This window comes from Cryptomeria japonica, chromosome 5 (genome assembly GCF_030272615.1).
Source record: "Cryptomeria japonica chromosome 5, Sugi_1.0, whole genome shotgun sequence".
In the NCBI taxonomy this organism is placed as follows: domain Eukaryota; kingdom Viridiplantae; phylum Streptophyta; class Pinopsida; order Cupressales; family Cupressaceae; genus Cryptomeria; species Cryptomeria japonica.
In genome coordinates, this window is record NC_081409.1 from 473,895,747 (window position 1) to 473,918,583 (window position 22,837).

General features: G+C 36.4%; 1 protein-coding gene across 3 annotated transcripts in view; it reads left to right on the forward strand.

The window, feature by feature from the left end:
- The window catches only part of LOC131049900 (pathogenesis-related homeodomain protein), a 173,256-nt gene that overhangs the window by 103,948 nt on the left and 46,471 nt on the right, over positions 1-22,837 (forward strand). For all 3 annotated transcript variants that reach the window (XM_057984001.2, XM_057983993.2, XM_057983985.1), the window contains exons 8-9: positions 13,068-13,157; positions 13,348-13,398. In XM_057984001.2, the coding sequence (XP_057839984.1) occupies positions 13,068-13,157; positions 13,348-13,398 (141 nt within the window). The remainder of the gene's footprint in view (positions 1-13,067; positions 13,158-13,347; positions 13,399-22,837) is intronic.

Below are 22,837 nucleotides of genomic sequence, written 5' to 3' on the forward strand. Positions count from 1 at the left end.
TCTCATGCTGCATCTCCAAAAACCACTCCTTTCCCAGTAAGGTAAACTGCGAAGAAAGGGGCATATCTGACATTTACCAAGAAGAAGTTACAGTTTCTTTTTGACGTTATGAAGATTTTCTTAGTCTTGATTGGACAGACTCTTCTTTTTTGCTTATCTTTCAAGCCTTCTTAACAAACCAAGATTTTCTTCAAGCTGCAATTGCTTGGTGGGACTCCAAACTTGTGCTAGATACATTATTTCTTTGATTTGTGCCAGTTTGCCTAGGACTTGGGGAGTGGGTTGGGTGTGCTGTGGGGTTTGGTATGTTTCAGTTTGATATCTGGATTCTCAGTTGTAAAGCTATGCATAAAGCCCCACACACACATGCCTTGCTTTCTTTATCTCTTGCAGGTTGAGCTCATCATTTTTTCTTGTATTTCATAGGGATATACATAGCCAGAGCCATGTAGTTTGTAGGTTTTATACTTATCTTTGTAGTTCTATTGTTTCTTTCTTACATGGGAGATGCTGTTGGTACTCTTCTGCTATTATTATGAGTTATACTTGTGAGTCCCTTTGATCTGTTTTGGTCATTTTTGGATGTTAGTATAGTTTCCTTGTTTCTCTTTCTCACGCATACATGTAGATATGATATGCTAATTTATTCAATGTTTCCGTAAAATTTTACTATTTATAAATTAATATAAGCTTCAATTAGAATTTTTTTTAGTATTTCATAAGAATTCCCATGGAGTTCAATGGAGTATTTTACATGCTCGTTCATCAAGTAAAGCCTCTTAAATATAAATGAGAGCTTCAGTTATTGAGGATCTTGCTTGTGAAGGAGTTGTGGACTAGACAAGCAGATGTGGAAGAATGTAGGTAAGGGAAGACTTTGGCTGTTTTGAACAAACCCATGTAGGAGCACATGCTAGAGACATAAGAAGCCATGAAAATAAATAGTTGAGGTACATGAATAATAGATCCTGTACCGTGCAGAAACACAGACACATGCAATAATCTCAAGGCACATGCCGAATGTCATGGACATGCTTTAAACATCTACATGAGCTAATTATAAATAGTACGCCTTACCCTCAAGGAAATATACATTACATTGTATTAACAGTGTGTAGAAGCTGATTAAGTGTTGTCTCATGGAGACTTGTTATTGTTGTGTGAGAGGCATTGATTTTGTCACAGGGGTAAGGAGGGCACTGAGTAAAATGTAACTAGGATCATTGTTAATTAAGCATTCACATGGTTTGAGTAGCCTTATCTGTTTGTGCATGTTCATTTAGGCTTATGGTTGTGAACATAGATGAAAAACTTGCCATAAACTTGCAGAACCCATGAATCAAAATGGTTTGTGAGTTACTTGTATTATAATGTGGTGTCAAGTTGTTTTCAAATTTTTGATGAAAAGTTGGCAAAAACTTGCATTTAGGGGAAATAATCAGCCGTGTGTACAAAATGTTATTCTGCCAAAAAAATCCCTCATTTTCATCTTTTTTTCACATTGGTTTTTATTGAACATTTGAGTTGTGTTTTTTCAAGCATGCACATGAAGGTTCATTTGGTCTTGAAGTGCTTAATTTGACCTTGGTGGTGGGGGTTCACACCTTGACCATGCCTTGTATTGTGATAGGTTGTGTGTGAGCAGTGCTGTCCCTTGACCCTGCTGTGGGCCGCCACCCCCAATCCCCTACTACAGTTTTAAACAGCAAAAAGTAAAAATTGTCTTGGACCTGTGTTTACCACATATGAAATTTATTATTATCATATAAATCTATGATGTGAATTTTGAATTATCTATGAATGAAGCAGAAACTACTTATAACCTTTGTTTATTCATTCTGTTGTATGGTTTTGAAGATTAATTTACATATCTATGCATTTTTTAATGTTTGGAAAAGTTGTCTAATTTTTGCCGAGTCCAAGCTGCTAAGTTATTGTTGAGCTAGAAAGGAAGTAAGCCCAAGTCACACTTTTCGCTTGGTTGTGCCAGCACAAAACTGTGAATCAAATGGAAAACATAAAGTCAAACCCCACACAATCAGAAACAACTTAAAACATAAAAAGAGAGTTGTGATTTTTACTTGGTGTTGCCACCTAAAAAGTGCAGTTGAGGAGGTTAAGTTAGCTAATCTAATCCAATGTCTAGTTTTAGTGTTATAAAGCAAAGAATAGGAGAATGGCGCCACCTAACCCTAGTTGGCCTATGTTTGGAATAAAGCAAAGAGCTTATTTTAGGCTATTTATTTCTTTTATTACCTCGTTGTAGTGGATAGAATTAGGGTTGTTTTTAAGTGACGCTTTGTTGAGATTATTATATTATTATTTGATCTCAAAAAGGTTCCTTTGATGATTGTATAAAAAAGGTGCATTGAGCACAAAATTGGTAATAAGGATAGTCGATGCTAAGGCAATGCTATTGGAATTGCCACTCAAGTTATATTTTTGTTTTTGAAAGTTAGTGAATGTTGGTTGAAACGAAGTTTATGTTGCATAAGCCATTTTTAGCAAAAGTGATTGTGTAGTTGTGATTGTATGTTTATAATCTCATGAAGTAAATTGACAATAGATTGTTTTAAGCATAGTTACGAGACTCGTACTCAGCTCGGAGTCAGTAAGCATGTTTTGGACTTGGACTCAAGAAAAACTCGGCAAAGTGAAAAACCCAAGAAATTTAGAGATTTTTAAGGATTTAAAAATTGTTTCATGCACCCTTTATTAAATAAGCGTTAAGGAAACAAAAACATCATCAAATAGAAGCTGCTTTCATCACATACACAAGTATACATCAATCACATAAGTATAAACACAAATTGTAGCTGAAGGAAATAGCATACTTAGATATATAAATATTGTCAAGTAAATACATAACTCATGGAATATGAAATCCATGGCATCAAAACAAATACTAAAACTAAAATTATAAGACTATGGCTCAATGGAGGTTGCATTACTCATTCCAACATCATAACAAGTCACGTGTTAGCGACCAAGATGGGTCTTGGCTGATAATTTAGCCATGATATTTGCTTTTGTCTCAATGATTGTTGTGTATATTCAACTGAGGAATTTATTAGTATTTGTTTTGAAGCCTTCAATATTGCATGTTTTGTTGACAAGCTTATTAACAAAGAGGAGTGGTTACATAAAAAGATAAATGGTTATGTTCTATTTTGACTTTAGCTAGTATATAAATAGATGAGATTCTTCTATCAGTTGTCTATTCAAGGCATGATTGATACATTTTGCATTATGAAAATGGCATTTTTGCCAACTATGACTTTTATTCAATAGTACAAGGTATTGTTTGTGACTAGGAAAGGGGGTTCGGATTGCCTAAGGCAACATTCGAACCCCTAAAGGGCTGGGCCTCCCCTTCCCCAAGGTTAACGTGTAGGGATGGACCCTTCACGCCAAAGAGGGTAGCGTGCCCCTAAACAGGGCCAGCCCTATAATGACACGCCACACCAAAACCCATTTTGGCACCAAACTTAATTACCTAATTGAGGCCGACTTGAAGGTTATCTGCCCATATAAATAAAGATCATTTGCCAAGATCAAATCAATCATTCATTCATGCAATCAGCGAAATTCTTTTGCTCCTTGGTGTGCAAAATTAAGAAGTGAACTAGGCGAACTTATTCAAGGAAGACACTGCTATTTTGGTGTTCCTAATTTCTGTTAGAGTGCATTAAAGAGCAGACTTGGTGAATTTAGAAGTGCAGATCTGATATGACAAAAAAAAGGGTAGATCTGATAAGAGGTTGAAGATTCCAGATCCGAGTCACATGACTGGAGCTAAGTATTGTATTGTTACAATTCAAGATTGAATACATAATCTGACCTGTGGGTCTTTAGTGCTGGGTTTTTCCTCCTTGGAGGTTTTCCCAGGGTAATTGTATTGGTCTCTTGTGCACTTGCTTTCTCTCTTTTATTTACTTGCTTATAATTTACTTAATGTTAACAAATAAATAAATACTGAAAGTCTGATTGCTGGTCTGAGTCACAAAACTAACATGGTATCAGAGCTAGGGTTTTACTAACTTCAGATTTCAGTAAATTATTTGTTGCATCTAGTTGCTGTTTGTTTTCAGATTAAAATGTCAGGTTTGAGGGCTGAAGATAGACTTGATGGAGCCCTTGACTTTGCTGCTTGGAAAGTCCGTATTTTATTGATTCTTGAAGAGAATAAACTGCTTAAATTTGTAGAAGAAGAAAGGTTGTCCCCTCCTGAAGATGCTGAAGAACTGAAGCAGTTCAAGAAAGACTCTCTCAAGGCTAGGAAGATCATTATTGAATCAGTCAAGAATCATCTTGTCACCGTCATATCCAAATTTGCTTCTGCCAGGGAAATGATCAAACACTTGGAAGGGATGTATGAAGTCAACAACCTCAACAAGGCTCTTGCTCTAAGACAGTAGCTACTTCACATCAAAATGAAAGAAGAAGACTCAATCATGGCCTACTTCATGAAGATCAATGAACTGAAGGACAAGCTAAGTACTCTTGATTGCCAAATTTCAGATAAAGATCTTGTTATGATTGCATTAAATGGTCTACTTGATGAATGGGAACCATTCATTCGTAGCATTGGTGGAAGAGCTGAACGTCCCAACTTTGAGCGTCTTCAATTTGATTGCATTGAAGAGGAATCTCGAATTGAGGTAAGAGGAAAACTCAAGAACTCTCACAAGGATGATAATCATGTTCTCACTACTAGATCTAGGAAAGGTGGGCATTGGAAGAAAGAAAAGAGAAGCAAAGATTTTAGATCCTGTTCCTACGATCCAAGGAAGAAGTCAAGAGATTCCTCCCATATTCGTTGTTTCAGATGTGATAAGTATGGTCACTATGCGAGAGATTGTCAGAATGATCCTCAGGAAAGGGAAGCCAATTTAAATGAAGTCGCTGAACAAAATGAGGACTATCTTCTTATCTCTGTTCTATCAAGCAACGTTCCTACGGACAATGATACTTGAATAATTGACAGTGGAGCCTCCAGACACATCTCAGGTTATCGTGAGTATCTTTCAGATCTGATAGAAAAGGATACCGACCTTCATGTGGTAATCGGCGATGATGCTCGATACTCGGTAAAAGGTTCTGGTACTACCTCTTTAAAACTAGATTCTGGTATTTCCTTACAACTCAGTGATATTCTTTTTGTACCTGGAATTAAAAGAAATCTTATTTCCATTTCTGCTTTAGAAGATAAGGGTTTGCAAATAGCATTTTCTGAAGGGAAAGTACTTGCTTGGTCTAAGAAATCTAGTTTCAAATCTGCTCGTGTTATTGGAAATAGATGTGATAGTTTGTATAAGCTTGCAGCTAACCCAATTCAAGCTCTCATTCATGAGGCTCCTGAATCATGCGAGCTATGGCATAGAAGACTTGGACATCTGCACTTTCAAGCTCTTCCCACCCTTGGTAAAATGGTTAAAGGTATGCCTAAACTTAGTTTATCTCATGATGATGCTTGTAAAGGTTCTGCAATGGGTAAGAATGTGAAGAGCCCATTTCATAAAAGTGATAGTAGGGCTAAAGAAAAGTTAGAGCTTATTCATTCAGATTTATGTGGTCCTATGTCTATAGCATCTCCTAGTAGTTTCTTTTATTATGTTATCTTCATAGATGATTTTTCTAGGAAAACGTGGATTTACTTTCTTAAATCTAAAGAGTCTGAAGAAGTCTTAAATAGATTTAAAGAATTCAAAGCCTTGGTTGAAAATACTACCGGAAAACGAATTAAATGTTTAAGGTTTGACAATGGAGGTGAGTACACCTCAAGTAGTTTTCATGATTTCTGTATTGAGACAGAAATTAAGAGGGAGTTCTGTCTTCCCTACAATCCTCAGCAAAATGGAGTTGCTGAAAGAAAGAACAGGACCATTGTTGAAGCTGCAAGAGTCATGATTCATGATCAAGACCTGCAACCCTTCCTATGGGCGGAGGCATCCAAAACAATAGTTTACATTCAGAATAGATGTCATCATCGTGCTGTAAAGAATGTAACCCCTGAAGAAGCCTTTACAGGAATCAAACTTGACATCAGCAACTTAAGGATCTTCGGGAGCTCTGTGTATGTTCATGTGCCTAAAGAAAAACGAACCAAGTTGGATCCCTCTGGAAAGAAAGGCATCTTAGTAGGATACAGTGAATCTTCCAAAGCATTCAGGATCTACATTTCAGGTCAAAGGTATGTTGAGGTAAGTAGAGATGTAACTTTTGAAGAAGATATTGCATTCAAAAGATCTAAAGGTTCATTATCTGATAATGATGATATTGTGATTGAAAATCAAGAATCAAATGTTGATACTAACCCTGAGATACAGAAGGAGTTCATTGACCTCCTGGATCAGGAAGTTCAGGATGATCCAGCAGAACCCATGGTCTCTACAGATATACCTAAGGATATTGTGGTCAGCAAGAAGAGGCCACTTTGGGTTAGAAACACCATTCAAGATGCTGGAGGATTTGCTGCTCCCAGAGGAACCTTCAGAGATAGCAAGAGACCTCAAAATCATGCCAACTACATTTCTGTAATAGGCAACATCATTGAGTCTGAACCTCACGATGTCGAAGAAGCAATGACTCATCATGCTTGGAAATTAGCCATGGATGAAGAGTATGAGTCTATCATCAAGAATGATGTTTGGGAAATTGTACCCAAACCCAAAGGTAAGTCTGTTGTTTCTTCTAAATGGTTATTTAAAGTTAAGCATAATGCTGATGGTAATATTGAAAAATATAAAGCTAGATTTGTAGCTCGTGGTTTTTCTCAAAAGGAAGGAATAGATTATGAGGAAACATTCGCTCCTGTTGCTAGATATACTTCTATTAGATCTATAATAGCTATTGCTGCAGCTAAAGGTTGGGAGCTGCATCAAATGGATGTTAAGACAACCTTCCTCAATGGTGTTATTGAGCAAGAAGTCTATATTGAGCAACTAGAAAGTTATGTAATCCATAAAAGAGATTCTCATGTTTGCAGGTTGAAGAAAGCCTTATATGGGCTCAAACAGGCTCCTCGTGCTTGGTATGAAATAATTGATAAGTACTTACTAAGCTTAGGATTTCGTAAGAATGATGCTGATGCTAACCTTTACTTGAAGATATGTAATGATGATATGCTTATTCTGGTTTTGTATATGGATGATTTATTTCCCACTGGTGAAAATAAACTGATCATGAGATGTAAGAAAGAATTAGCCTCAAAATTTGAAATGAAGGATTTAGGTCTAATGCATTACTTCCTAGGGTTAGAAGTATGGCGAAAATCCAATGAAATTTTTCTAAATCAAGGAAAGTACACTTGATATTCTGAAAAGATTTAGAATGATGGACTGTAAACCTATGTCTACTCCTATGGAATCTAACTTAAAGAAGTTGAGTGTTTCTGCAGCTAACTCTGATTTTGCAGATCCATTTGAGTACAGACAGTTGATTGGATCCTTGATGCATCTAGTCAATACTAGACCAGATATCTGTTATGCTGTAAATGCCCTCAATCAGTTCATGAGCTTGCCTAAACTTGTTCACTTGGTTGCAGCCAAGCACATTCTGAGATACCTGCGAGGCACTATTGGTTATGGGCTGAAGTATTCACTTAATACCTCAATCTTCTTGGAAGGCCATTCAGATTCAGATTGGGCAGGAAGTATCAAGGACAGGAAAAGTACTTCGGGTATCTGCTTCAACTTGGGTTCTGCAGTAATCTCTTGGGCATGTAGAAAGCAATCTTCGGTAGCATTGAGTACTACAGAAGCTGAGTACATTGCATCATCTGTTGCATCTAGAGAAACAGTGTGGCTTTGCAAACTTCTTGTTGGATTATTTGGTCAACCTAGTGGTCCAACCACTATTCATTGTGATAATCAAAGTTGTATAAAGATGTCGGTAAATCATGTGTTCCATGACAGGTCCAAACATGTGGAAACTCATTATCACTTCATTCGGGATATGGTGCAAAGAGGCATCATTCATCTGAAGTATATTAACACAAATGATCAGGTTGCAGATATTCTTACCAAACCCTTATCCAGAGTGAAGTTTGAATACTTCAGAGACAGACTTGGTATTGTGGAAAATGAAACCCTGGTTGAGAGGGAGTTTCAATCTCAGTGATTCTCTACTGCAGAGTTTTGGTCCATTCTTCGCTTGTGTGCAAGAATGGAAGGATCCATTCTATGCTTGTGTGCTAGATGGAAAATTGTAATTATGTAAAGACCCACTTGTGTATTACACTTTCTATGCTTGTGTGCTAGAACCATCCTATGCTCGTGTGCTAGGTAGAAGATGTAATTCTATGCTTGTGTGCTAGATGGAACTCTAAAGGTTCAGATTATGTATTCCCTTCTTCCCTAGTTAAGAGGGAGTATTGTTTGTAACTAGGAAAGGGGGTTTGGATTGCCTAAGGCAACATCTGAACCCCTAAAGGGCTGGGCCTCCCCTTCCCCAAGGTTCTTCACGCCAAAGAGGGTAGCATGCCCCTAAACAGGGCCAACCCTATAATGACACGCCACACCAAAACCCATTTTGGCACCAAACTTAATTACCTAATTGAGGCCGAATTGAAGGTTATCTGCCCATATAAATAAAGATCATTTGCCAAGATCAAATCAATCATTCATTCATGCAATCAGCAAAATTCTTCTGCTCCTTGGTGTGCAAAATTAAGAAGTGAACTAGGCAAACTTATTCAAGGAAGACAACGCTATTTTGGTGTTCCTAATTTCTGTTAGAGAGTGCATTAAAGAGCAGACTTGGTGAATTTAGAAGTGCAGATCTGATATGACAAAAAAAAGGGCAGATCTGATAAGAGGTTGAAGATTCCAGATCTGAGTCACATGACTGGAGCTAAGTATTGTGTTGTTACAATTCAAGATTGAATACATAATCTGACCTGTGGGTCTTTAGTGCTGGGGTTTTCCTCCTTGGAGGTTTTCCCATGGTAATTGTGTTGGTCTCTTGTGCACTTGCTTTCTCTCTTTTATTTACTTGCTTATAATTTACTTAATGTTAACAAATAATCAAATACTGAAAGTTTGATTGCTGGTCTGAGTCACAAAACTAACACAAGGACTGTAGCATGCCAACTTTGCCTATGGTGGTCCTTGTATTCTAAACAAGTTGTCCAATATATGAAAGAAGATAATGCTTGATTGTGGCTTTGACTATGAATATGTAGAGATTTGCAACAAGAGATATGTATTATGTAGATTTTAATGATCATGATTCATCATTGCCTATTACTTGCTTAGATTTATAGTTTGATGGGGGTTTGGGGGCAACACCAAAATGAGATTGAGGGTAGCACCCCTTGTGTGTGTGTGTGTGTGAGAGAGAGAGAGAGAGAGAGAGAGAGAGAGATCTTTGGGGAGAGAAAAGATAGTGACATAGAGAGAGGTGGAGAGAGGGGATAGAGGAAGAGTGATAGGTCTCGAGTTTGGGGGAGATAAAGAGAGCGAGATAGCGAGAGTGAGAGAATGCTGATAGGAGCTTGATGATTATTGACATTTGACTAAGTTTGAGAATTTATAATTTTGAGAGAGAAGAGAGTGAGATAGAGAGAGGTGGAGAGAGGGGATAGAGGAAGAGTGAAATGGAGAGAGATAGGTCTCTAGTTTGGGGGAGATAAAGAGAGTGAGATAGCAAGAGCAAGAGAATGCTGACAGGAGCTAGATGATTACTGACATTTGACTAAGTTTGAGAATTTATAAGAGCTTCTAAAGCCTAGAATCTGCATTATAACTCTTAGAGATCTAAAAGCTCTCTCAAACATCTTGCCAACATATACATGAAAAGTAACTTAAAGTGTAAGAAAGAAAAATTTCATTTATATATCTTGATGAAGAGAATGAGTCTGACTTGAAGACAAGGGTGGGGAGTTAAATTTTATATTTAATGTAGATAGTCCGGGGGCATGTCATAAACCAGCAAAGAATTGAAATTTTGTGAGATTTAAAAAAGAAAACTAAAATGGTGAGTCTTAGGCCTAGACTTGCCAAGACTCGGCGAGTTTGGGCGAGTCTCCAAACTTGATGAGTTTCGGGAAGACTGACTCGGTCAAGTCCGAGTCCAAGTCCCCTAGACTCGGCAGGGGTGGTTCTCCTTGGGACTCATCGAGTCTTGGTGAGTCTAGGTGAGTCTCGTTTCTTTGGTTTTAAGTCATATATTATATTGGTGAAATCTACCTATTTAATTGTAATTTTGAATGCAATTTAATTGATTCCTTCATGAAATATGTTACGTTCTTTATTTTAACTATTTCTTAGTGATGTAGATTTGTTGCTCTCTATTTTATCCAAAAGAAAGTTGTGCTTCTTCATGCTTGACATGTTTGTTCTCCTTATTTTGAAATTATTGTTGTAGGCCTTGATTACAGTGTGCATACCTTTGAATTCTGTTTATAATTTAAGAATTTATTAGTTGGATTTCAAGGAGCTTTGCATAATTTCAAGAGTGGTTCTATTGCATGTGATAATTTTTTTGTGTTGTTTGGCAATAAAGCTATTATAATGCTAACAGTTATTGGCAACTCTATTAGGGATCAGATACATCAAGCCGAGTTTGCAAGCAAAATCACTTCCGACGAAAAATATTATCATCTTGGTTGATGAGGTATATATTAGATCAGTGAGGATGGTAGATCAACTCAAGCAACGGTTGACAACAGCCAAGACAAGGATCTAGCTCTAGTTCCATTGCTATGGGTAGCCATAATTGGTCAAATGGGACTTCCAACTTGTCATGATTTCTTGAAAGGCTCAAGGAAGTATTTTAAAAAATACCATGGTGATGGTACACAAGATCTTGACAAGCATATCTCAGCATTCAGACAACTTACAGTATATTGGGAATTTCACATGAAGATGTTGCAGTCAAACTTTTTATTGAATTCTTGGTTTGAGCAGCAATAGAATGATTCCACCATCTTGCTATAGGTTGCATCACACATTGAGAAATCATGAAGGAGAAATATGTATCACACTTCAAATTGGATGAGGATGATCACTTTCTTTTTGCCCAGTTATCAAATGCAAAGAAGGATAACAATGAGCCCATGAGGTAGTTTCTCTCACAGTTAAATTGATTTTTTTGGAAGAATCAGTAATTATTTAAGGCCTCCTCGAATTCTCTTGAGCTGCTTCATCAACGCCCTTCCATCACAAATGCCTTTTTGATCGAAAATTGTGAAAGAGATGAGCTAGATGAAGCCTAAACATGAATAATGAAGTTGGAGGTGCATGATCACTATTCACAAAGTTAGGAAAAATTTCCATCAAGCCTATGGTTCCAACTTTCATTATTCTTTGTTGCAAAGAGTAGTGACTGATATGTCCAACATGAAAGAGAATTTTACCAGAAAGGCCTAGTGCAACAATATTAAGGGCAACTTCATAGAAACAACAAAAATCAGACTAACTCCTTCACTGGAAAGGTGCACCTTGGAGGCACTTCCTAATCAGAACACAAGCAACTTTTAGTTTTTCCATGACAAGTGATTATGATGCTTAACATTGTTTGGAGATGCATTTCATGATGCAACTCTTGGTATCATCCAAGTCACATTGTCACTGGTTTTCGGGCAACATCTTCAAGATGAGCTTGATGGCAAAGCTATGACGGGACATAATCAATATGGAATAGTATGTGTTGGTAAGGTAAATACATTCAATTATTTTGTATGTTCATGGAATCAAGTAGTTGTGTAAGATCAAATATTTGAAGAGAGCGGAGTAAATGAGGAACATCTGTTGGAGAAGCCATTGATGGTGACTTCTTTTCAAGGAATTGCAAATCATTTTGTTTGTCGATGAGGATAAAGTCTCCCAAGAATCCATTGATCATCATGAGGATCCAAAGATTTTCATTGACCAAGAAGGCATGACTTCACAATAAATGAAGAAGAATCAAATGATTTTTTTATTTTTTTATTTTTGTACTAAATATATTATACCAAAAGACAAAAAAATACATCATAGTAAGATCAACCTGTCATATTTGTGCCACGTAGGGTCACCTGGTGAGACTGATTACATTACAAAATCTGCATATGATACTGTATCATAACCCTATAATGTAATCATGGACCACACATGGTCATCATATAAACGTGTCCTATAACATAATCCTGTAGCTGCAACATATGGAATACGTTCTCTTAGCCTAGTAATGGACCACACAGGGTCACCATAGACAACAGTTCTGCTCCAAAATCCTTTAACTGCATCATAACTCAAGATAGATAGAACAGCATGTGTATATTTTGCTATGTTTATCATATATAATTCAACAGAAAAGCAAGTACATTTATGGAGGTTAAGATAGAAAAGAACAGTATTAGAAATTCATACTCTCGCTGTACTGGTCCAGGTGCCTCCACCCAATTGGTGGATCTATTTCAGAAATTTCAGTAGGACATTCTTGAGAGGTCATCCATTCAATTACTACTCTAAATTGAGCACATTTTACTTTGGAATTTCCCTTGGCTTGAGGAAAATTCCTTTTATAAATGCAAGGCATGTTGTTATTTAGGCACAGCATCGTGCTTGTAGAATATTATTGCTTTTTTTCTCTTTAAAATGATGGTTAATGCTTATACTATTGTTGGGAAAATTTCGTCATAATGTAATTAAGGCTTCCTTCTTATGGAGTATAAGTTGAGAGAATACATCTGTATATTTTATCATTTCGATATCAGTCTAATACATTAAGTTGTCATTTGACAACCTGCATGTTATCGGCCAGATTTATTGAGTGTGAATTCATCTCGAGTTTGTAGGTGCCCCAATTTTTATTTATATTTTCTGTCTATCTTTTCTGCAGAATTATTTCTCCTGTTTTCATGGAATGCTGCACCTATTTTGAAAGCCCACTTAATATAATTTGTTTTGGTTGAACTTTGGATGACAAATTTTTCCTATAACGTGTGCTAGTGCAGATCTCACTATTCAGTAATAAACTAGTTTTCAATGTGTGTTTTTATAATTCTGTTTGCCTATAATTTAAGTAAAACGATTTTTTTGCAAATAATCTTAGCGTTAGTGCAAATTTTGTTTGCATGACAGAAACTTCGTGAAGTTTTTTCGGAAAATGAGCTACCTTCAAAGTCTTCTAAGGAAAACCTTTCGCAGCAGCTTGGTCTCACATTTCGAAAGGTTTATTCTTCCTCAAGTTTACTTTTTCTGAGATTGATTCCACTTGCTGACTAACTAGTATTAGTAGTAGTTCGTTTAGCAGTGCTTCCAGTTAATCTGCCCTAATTCAATCCTCATTGTTTGACCAAGAAGCATGGATTTTTTTTATTCCCCACTTCAAAATTTTCTTCTTAATTTTGGTCTTATGCAGGTCCATATGTGGTTCAAAAATGCACGATACATGGCTCTCAAGAATAGAAAGGTATAGATTAGTCAAGTTCTGATCTCTTTGCTGGCATTTAATTTGCTCTTCTAACATGGCTTTCAAGAACAGAAAGCTATAGATTAGTCAAATTTCGATCTCTTTGCCGGTATTTAAATTGCTCTTCTAAATGTGTCGTCAGACTTCTGTACTTTCTTTATCTCCCAATGGTGATTTTTATTATTCTATATATTATCAGTAGCTAGTTTATAAGAATTTAAGACTAATGACTCACTTTTCTTGTTAGCATAGACCGAGTTCAGTTTTTGCCTGATATGAATGTATGAGGATCTTATATGGTGTATACCAAAATTAGATAAAACAAATCACGAATTATATGCTAAATTTGATATCTGTAAAATAACTTTATATATTTATATATTGGAGTGAAAAAATTGGAGTTTACATCCAGGAGCATCATGCTAACTAGATTACAACAAAAACAAAAAGGTCCTCGCAGAATCAACCTACTCAAACAAGCTAGTAGCCATCAGTGTCAAAAAACAATATAGCAAGGTTATCTCCATGCAAGGAGAATATTATGCAACGATATAAAAGTTTTGTTTTGCCCCTGTGAATCCATGTAAGGTGTCTGAGGAGCAGATAACATATCAACAGTACATAAAAGCTAAGTTGGCAGTTCCAGTTTGGGTATGGAGGATTCGTATGCAAATTCAGCAAATTTCTTGAAGGGTTGGGTTTGTTTGTACAAAAAACATATAAAAGTCTCAAATAGATACATATTTGGAGCCTAAAAACAATAATTAAGTTCAGAACACCACATGTACATATTAGTATACTTTATAATAATAAATAAACAAAACAACCATATTAGAATTATAAGATTGTATGTTCTTCAATATCAAAATTGTAATCTCCTTTATACGGACATTTAAAAGTAGAACATGTGTGGTTAATAAAAGATTTGTCTAAAGTGGCTTAAATTACATATAATTTTTGTATGGGATGCTGTACATGCACTCCAAGATCATGGGAATGAATCTGTACCCATTTTTTGGTTTAGGTTACTTGAGCTCCTTTATGGAACACTGTTTTTAATAATGTGAAACCAATGAAAATCAAATTTTACAGATAAATGCAGCGCTTCTGCCATCCTCATCAGTTTCCATTTGTCTGATCAAGCAATGTCATCCAGATGTAGTGTACACTTGAACTTATGCTTCTGCCATTCAAGGCCTCAGATGCAACGTGGATGGTTTTTGTGATGGGTAAATGGGACCTCAACCACAGCATGGATGGCTTTTGGAATGGGTAAATGAGTCCTCAGGCAAAGCATGGGTAGTTAATATGTTAAAATGATTTAAAAAAATTAAGAAAATCTGTTTTCAGACTGGATTCGCCTTGGCAATGGTTGAATTTCTCCGAGTTTGTCAAGGATTTGCTCAGGTTCATCTGGGATGAATCCACAGTCCTACTTAGCATTAAAGCAATCATGGGGATTGGACCCCTAGAAGCCACCATTCACTTCTAAGCAGGCGAGGCATCATGTCCCTATGAAAAATAATTATATTTACGGATATACGAACCATTAAACTAAAACTTCAACATGAAGCTAAAAAGCTTAAAACGCTAAATAAAGCTCAAAAGCTAAAAACTAAAAAGCTAACTATGCGTTCTTATAAAAGAAGCAATAGTTGCACTTAAAAGACTAAACGAACTAAAACGCTAAATGACCATTAATAAAGAACTAAATATAACTGACTAAAATATAATTAAATATTTTAATACCCTTCCTTAATGGTCATTCTATCTACTAACTATCCTACAAAGGACACTATAGGTCTTTTGATCACAAATGCAATGCAATGCAAAGAACATTCTGCTGTTATAGAGACCCTCCCAGGATCTACATAATGTTAATGACCAAGAGTACTAGAAGCTGTCCAACTTGATGTAATCCTTAGAAGCTTGAAACCACAATTTTGAGAAAAAATCGACAAACCCTCCATAGAGCAACAAACGCGATCTTGACAAAAACCACAAAAACTTTTGCAGAAGAGCACTAAGCATTGTACATTCTAGCAACTCCAAAACAGACTGCATTATACCATGGTTGCAGATGTTCACCCCAACAAATCTAGGTGCGACTCAAAATAGAGTGCAACAAAGCACGATTTTTGTGGAAAAACCGTCAAACCCTGAAAACTAGATTTACAAATCATCATTTTTGTGGAAAAAATGGTAAAACCCAGATAACCAAGATCCCACGTGAACTATTAAAATAATATTATATCTATGCTATAATGGTTGTATTTAGTTGTCGACCTAGTTAGCTTTTTGGTTTTAGTGTTTTAAGTTCAACTATTGCTTCTTTTATTAGAATGCATAATTAGCTTTTTAGTTTTTAGCTTTTTAGTTTCGTGTTGAAGCTTTAGAGTGGGTCAATGGGATTTTTTAAGATATGGCGAATTGTTTAATAAAAATTTGAGGCCTTCAACCTGGAATTATTTCCAGAATTTTGTTTTCGGGCGCATTTTTTGAAAGTTCTGTTGGTTTGAAAATTCTGGTGGGTTTTCTTCTCAAAAAATTGCTGGTCTGATTTTGGGGCGATTCTTCTTTCACATGCACAGAGTTGAAAGTGTTTTTAGCATGTAAAATCTCCTTTCCTGATCGGATTTTTTCGAGCAGCGTTTTCTTCCCACCATTTCTCCTGCCTGTCAGTATTTTCTGACACCAGTTTTTCGATGCCTCACATTTTTTGTGGGTCCTTGTCATGGGTTTGTGTGCTCCATATCGCGTTTGTGTTTTTCGTGATTTTGAAGGAGTGCGATTTTTCTTTTTGGTCCATGTTTGCTTAATTTTTTCCTCAAAATTCAGGGTTTTGCCGCGTGATGTCTTGTGTTTTGCTCTGCATGACATTCTGGGCTTTCACAATTTTTTCCTCAAAAATTGTTTGCTGGGTTTTCATGATTTTTTCCTCAAAAATTGTTTGTTGGGTTTTCATGATTTTTTCCTCAAAAATTGTTCGTAGGTTTTATAATTTTTCCTTAAAACTTATCATCTATAATTTGCGAAGTTTGCGTGGGATTTTGGTTTTCTGGGTTTTACCATTTTTTCCAAAAAACGATGATTTGTAATCTTAGTTTTTAGGGTTTGATAATTTTTTCCACAAAAATCGTGCTTTGTTGTAGTCTTTTTTGGGTCGCACCTGGAGTTGCTAGGGCAAAAATCTGCAATCGTGGTATCTTGCAGTCTGTTTTGGAGTTGCTAGAGCAAATGGTGCTTAGTACTCTTTTGCAAAAGTTAGTTCTATAATTTGCGTGTGACAATTCTATAATTTGCTTGTAACAGTTCTATAATTCGCGTGTGAGGATTACATCAGGTTGGATGGCTTTTTTGTACTCTTGGTCATTAACACTTTGCAGATCCTGGGAGGGTCTCTGTAGCAGCAGAGTGTTCTTTGTCTTGCATTTGTGATCAAAAGACTTGCACTGTCTTCTATAGGGTATTGAGTATGATGACCATTAGGGAGGGTATTAAAATAATACTATATCTATTCTATAATTGCCATCTTAGTTGTTGACTTAGTTAGCTTTTTAGTTTGTTTAGTGTTTTAAGTTCAACTATTGCTTCTTTCATTAGAACGCATAGTTAGCTTTTTAGTTTTTAGCTATTTTGCTTTTTAAAGCGTTTTAGCTTTTTAGCTCTGTGTTGAAGCTTCAGTTTAACGGTTTTTTTTTTAGAACATCGTCTTCTAAACCTCTTTATATATGTTGTATATTTGTAAATAGATCATTCAATTATTAATTCAATTTTTTTTCACGAACACTACAAATTACAGTTGATAAATTATAAAAGCTATGAACAATTTTTGAGGAAAAATTTGTGTAAACGCAACTAACAATTTGAGGAAAACATCGTGAAAACCCAAAAAGGTAATTTTTGTGGAAAAAATTAACAAAACCCAAAAAGATAATTTTTGTGGAAAAAATTAATAAAACCCCAAAGTAATTTTTTTATAAGGGAAAAATCATAAATAGCCAAACATGTTTTTTTTAGGGAAAAAATGTAACCCGATCACCAAAGATTGTGAAAAAAAAACCTGTCGCTGTACGAAGTACAATATCCGTCAGACCAAATCAGCACTAAAAAAAAACGCAGAAATCTGTAGAGCTCAAAACGCACAGAAATCACAAAAAAATCCCGTCGCTATCAAAATGCAAAATTGTGAAAAAAAACACGGATAAGAAAGAACGAAGTCGCGGCGGAATTGCAAATAGCAGAGGCGCAGGCTTCACCAAAACATAGGGTCAAACACAGGAAAAAAAAATGCCCTGATCTGAAGCAAAAACCCTTTGTGCAGCCTGGAAAAATGTCGCGAACCCTGGAAAAAAAAATACAAACACAACCCACAAGCTGCAGTCACCCTCGCGCGATGAAGAAGCAAACAACGCGATTTGCATTGAAATATATTCTGTGAACCTGCGAAAATGGAGGAAAGAGAAAAAAAGAAAGCAGTCGCAACAAAAAAGTCTACAAGTCGTGCAGAATAAACCAGGAGGTAGCGGCCACACGAAATCGCCGAAAACCTTAAGCACCAAAAACTGTTCCTGGGATATGGAAACAGACCTTGAATTTTTTCATTAAAAAAATGAACAAAAAATTTCTGGAAATTATTTCCAGGTATAGAGGCTACAAATTTATTAGTAAAAAATTCGCCAAATTCTAAAAAATCCCATCGACCCACACTCTGATACCATGAAAAATAATTATATTTACGAATATACAATGTATATAAAGGAATTACAAGATGGTGTTGTAAAAAGAACAAACCATTAAACTAAAGCTTCAACATGAGGCAAAAAAGCTTAAAACGCTAAATAAAGCTCAAAAGCAAAAAACTAAAAAGCTAACTTATAAAAGAAGCAATAGTTGCACTTGAAAGGCTAAACGAATCAAAAGGCTAAATGACCATTAATAAAGAACTAAATATAACTGACTAAAATATAATTAAATATTGTAATACTATAAGCATATTAGAATAAGCTTATCAAGCCTCTCAAGGACCCTGTTGACAATTGACATCATATCTTGTATCTTCGTTTTTATGATGACTTAATTCTTCCTACAGTGAACACCTCCAAAGTGGGGGGTGTGCATTGTCAATGTGTGGGCCTTAAGAAGTGTTTGTAAGGCTTCATCCATATTTTCATTAGAGGAGATTTTATGAATTATTACATTTTCATGTTTCTGTTTCTTCTCTTTAAATCCCAACAGTCTCAACTCTCAAGAAAAGCATTGCAGGCTGGGTTTAAATCAGCAACTTGATCTCTAGGGATTGAATTCTGAGACACAACATTGACATTTTTAAGGAGGGAATTCCATCTTGGAATCATCTTTCTACTCCACTATATGACATCCATCCTTGGTCTTTCATTTATCCCAACCATCCTTGTCAACTACAACTCTATGAGAATGTGTTAATCTCACTTTCCTGTCAGAAAATCATTGCGTTTTTGAAAATCTGCCATAACTGACCACTGAGGTAGCCTTATACTGAATATATTCACCATTCAGAAATCTCTTGAAATCAAACTTTGGAACCTTGACCAATAGTTCAACTTGCAACACGCAAGAGGTGATCATTACTCCACAGCTGAAGTAAGTAGGAGTCCTAAAATTCTCTTTGAAACCTGTGTATTTCTTGCTTTTGACAAGAACTAAAGTGCTTGCCAGAGAGACCTTATAAAAGAAGAGTGTTTACTATTTGGAGAATAACAAATAACAAATAACAAATAACAGATAACAATTGTTTTAGTGACTTCCAGGAGGAAGTCAATTTCAATGGGAAAGGGGATGTAACAGGCTCCTACTTGCAACCATGTTGATGATGTTGTGTTGTGGTGAATTCTATGTGTGGATTTTAATTGGAAGCATCTTCACTTCTGTTCCCTATTTTGAGACATATAATATTATGATGAATGTGTCAAAAGCATAAAAGACAATGTTGATATTGCGAATGAATATATGTGTGTCTGGAATATGATGTGATCAAATGTGATTCCATGTCTAAAGCATTTTCACCATGCATATGATGAGTTGTTAATATTCATTGAGAAGGTATATCTCATACAGAACCATATGTTTCTCTTTAGGTGCTAAAGAAGACATTGAATATTACCAATAGCTTGCCATACGTTGGTTAAATGTCTTCCTTGAGATGCTTCTTTGTAATTGTGATGTAATGATTAAGGTGCTCCCTAAGTTACCGGTTCCGGTTCGGATTCGCGGATTCGGCAAAAAAAATAAAAAAATCTTGGGTACGGGCACGGGTTCGTCCGTACCTATATATATATATTTTAATTTTTTTAATATATATATATATATATATATATATAGATGTTCAAACTTCAAACATCAAAATTATATATGTTCACAGTTCCCAGTCCATCAACAATCTAGCCAACTTTAGACTAGTTGTTTTGAATGAGAGAAACCAGCATCATAAGGTTGGCCTATCAAATCTATCCAGCACCACACCCAAAGAAAAATCATGACCCTCATATCTAAGGCAAGCATATTCAATAACCCCTTGTTTACACTCAGCTAGGCAACTGAGGACAGTAGAAAATATTTCAGATCAGGGAATCCATATAAGGTATCATCCAGCTCAGCTAGGAGACTGTTCATACATCTCATTACAATTTTTTAGAGTACTGTAAAGGTTTCCATACTTGGTCTAACTTTGGATCTGCAGAGCAACAGATAGTTGTAATTTTGTTATTCCAGAGATAATAATAAAACAGTTAAGTTGTCCTCATCTATTTAGCTGTTCCTTTATAACTAATTTAAGTTGCAATCTAGCTATGTGAACTAGGGGGAATAATATCTGTCGGTTGTAATTTGCTGTGTTGAAAGGTCAGTGAAGTTTGGATAGTGTCACAATAACCCTAGGACGTTACACCCGGGTCCTGCCTAGGCGGCTGGGTTCCCCACGCAGGACCCACAGGGAACCCAGCCGCTTGGACAGGACCCGGGTGGGACCTAGGTCGAACCAGGCTCGGACTAGGATTGGGCATGAACCAGGACCTAGGCATTTTAGGGAAGAACCGGTAACTGAGGGTGTTCCAATGTAGTTGAGTCAATAATACTTGTGGCCTTAGATTCATGTTGTAATATCATGTGCTGATATGTCTGAGTGTATGTTTTTCTTAGTTATGTGTTTAATGAATCATTAAAATAAATTAAATCCCCAATTTTAGCTCCGAAGTCCAGAAGGAAGGAACACCAAGAATTATAAAATTAGAGAAAATGCCACCAGCTGCTTGCAGAGGAATTTGATAGGAGAATGTTAGTAAGGTCAGTAATGAATAAAGGGTCATATTTGGAAAAGGGTGCAAAGAGTTGGTGAGTGACATGGTGGAATGCAAAGAGAATATAAGTAGGCTTATGAGAACATTAATGGTAAAGGTGAATTGAATTTCTAGAAGATTTCTGCAATTAAGGAAGGATTGGATGTCTACCTTGAATAATGGGCGCAACAAGGAAGTAGAGATCACATACCAAACAAAGGAGGGAAGTCATTTCTGGGGGAAAATAGGAGTTTCTGGAAGAATGGAGAAAAGGAAACACAGTCGTAGGAATTCCTAAAGAAGAAAAGTAGAAGAGATCAAACAATTCTAGTATATCCAAGTGTAGAGGCTCCTAGGTGTGTTACAACCCTATAAAAACTTATCTTTAGAACCTTATCTTGTGTCTTACTTAAGGTATTTATCAATCTTTCAAGTATGAGGGCTGAAAGTGTCATTTTGTCCTTGATGCTTGTTGTGATGTTTTCACACATCGCCCCATTGCAAATGGGGAGCCCCCCACGTTCTTTGCTTTGCTTTAGTGTTTTCCATGGCTGTAGTTTCCTAGTTGTTAACCTTTATTTATGAGTGGAGGTGGGTTTTGTCAGTCACCATGGTCTCCTTTGCAAATATGGATAGGTCCTAGGGTTTGGTATGACGAAAGTTAGGTTTGAAGTATAGATATCAAGAATTGTTTTCAATGATGTGAAGTATACAAAACTATGAGGTGTGAAAACATTGAACTTAACAAAATTTTGGAGGTAAAATTTGACTAAGGCAAAATTTTGCTCAAGGCATGGTCCTGGCATTGGCTTGCTCATCAAGTAGTATTTTTTCAAATGAACCCTAAAATTGCAGAAAAGAAGCATCAAATTGATCATCTCAATGAGTAATTTGTCTAAGGCAAATGTGAAATGCAAAGTTAACTTGTGCAAATGAGTTTCAAAAGGTCACCCAACTTTGTGCAAATGAGACCTAAAATGCTGCCTTAGCAAGATGGTTTGTGCAAATGAGCCTCAAAATGCCGCCCAAGCAACTTGGTTTGTGCAATTCAATCATAAAAATCCGCCTTAGCAAAACTGCATTGTGCAAATGGAAGTATAAAACCTGCTCCACCAAGATGGTTTGTGCAAATGGAGGCATGGAAGCCACCCTCTTCAATTTGCGCCACGTTGTGTAAATGGATGGTGGAAATGCGCCTCCCCCTTTTCAAGAATTTGTGCAAATAAGGGCATGAAAGCTGCCATGGCAAGAAGATTTGTGCAATTACATGATGAAAAGCCGCTCAACCAGATCATTTTGTGCAGTCAAACTAAAAAGGCCGCCCTCTTCAAGTTGTGCAAATGACCCATTAAAAGCCACCCTACCAAGATGGAGCTGTGCAAATCAACATTGTTTTTGTGCTCAGACCTGGAGAAAAAATCAGACTTGAAGGATGATAAGCAGGCATAGGATCAGACCTAAAAAAACTCAGAAAGGAAGTTTACTTTCAGACTTAATTGGATGCAAGCCCTCATTACCATTCAGCATCAAATTCATAGTCATAGCTGATTTGAGGTCGATTTCCAGCTTGAGAGAGGGCAAAAGCAACCTGTTTGAAACCTAATCCTGTGCATAATTTAATAAAGATCAGACCTGGAAAGGTGAAATCTGACATATAGGATGTCAGTCTCAGTTCTTAAAAGTTTCATATTCTTAGGTTGGAGAGAGTTTGATTTCATGTATATATTTGAGTTTTACTACATTGCTTTTAATTTGTAATGTTTTCTTTCCAAGATTAATGTGACTATGAAAGCTAGGAAGGGGTTGATGCAAGAGGGATGAACATACAAGGGGGCAGGAGGAATCAAAAGCAACTAGTTCAAGGATTGACCTCAAGGGTTCCTTACATTGCAAAATCAATGTTGAAATGGGGATTGTCTCAAGGCAAGAAGGAGGGTATTTCAACATCGAGGCCAAGTTTGATTCATATAAAATGGAGATCAAAGTCAAGATCCAAGCTCCAAGGAAGATTAAAATTCTATCACATGAAGGTCTATAGTCCAAGCATATCAACAATCCCTACAACTTCAAAGTGAATCATGGAGGTGGATGTCTTCAAGAGGAAGGATTTCATTGCCGAGCACAAG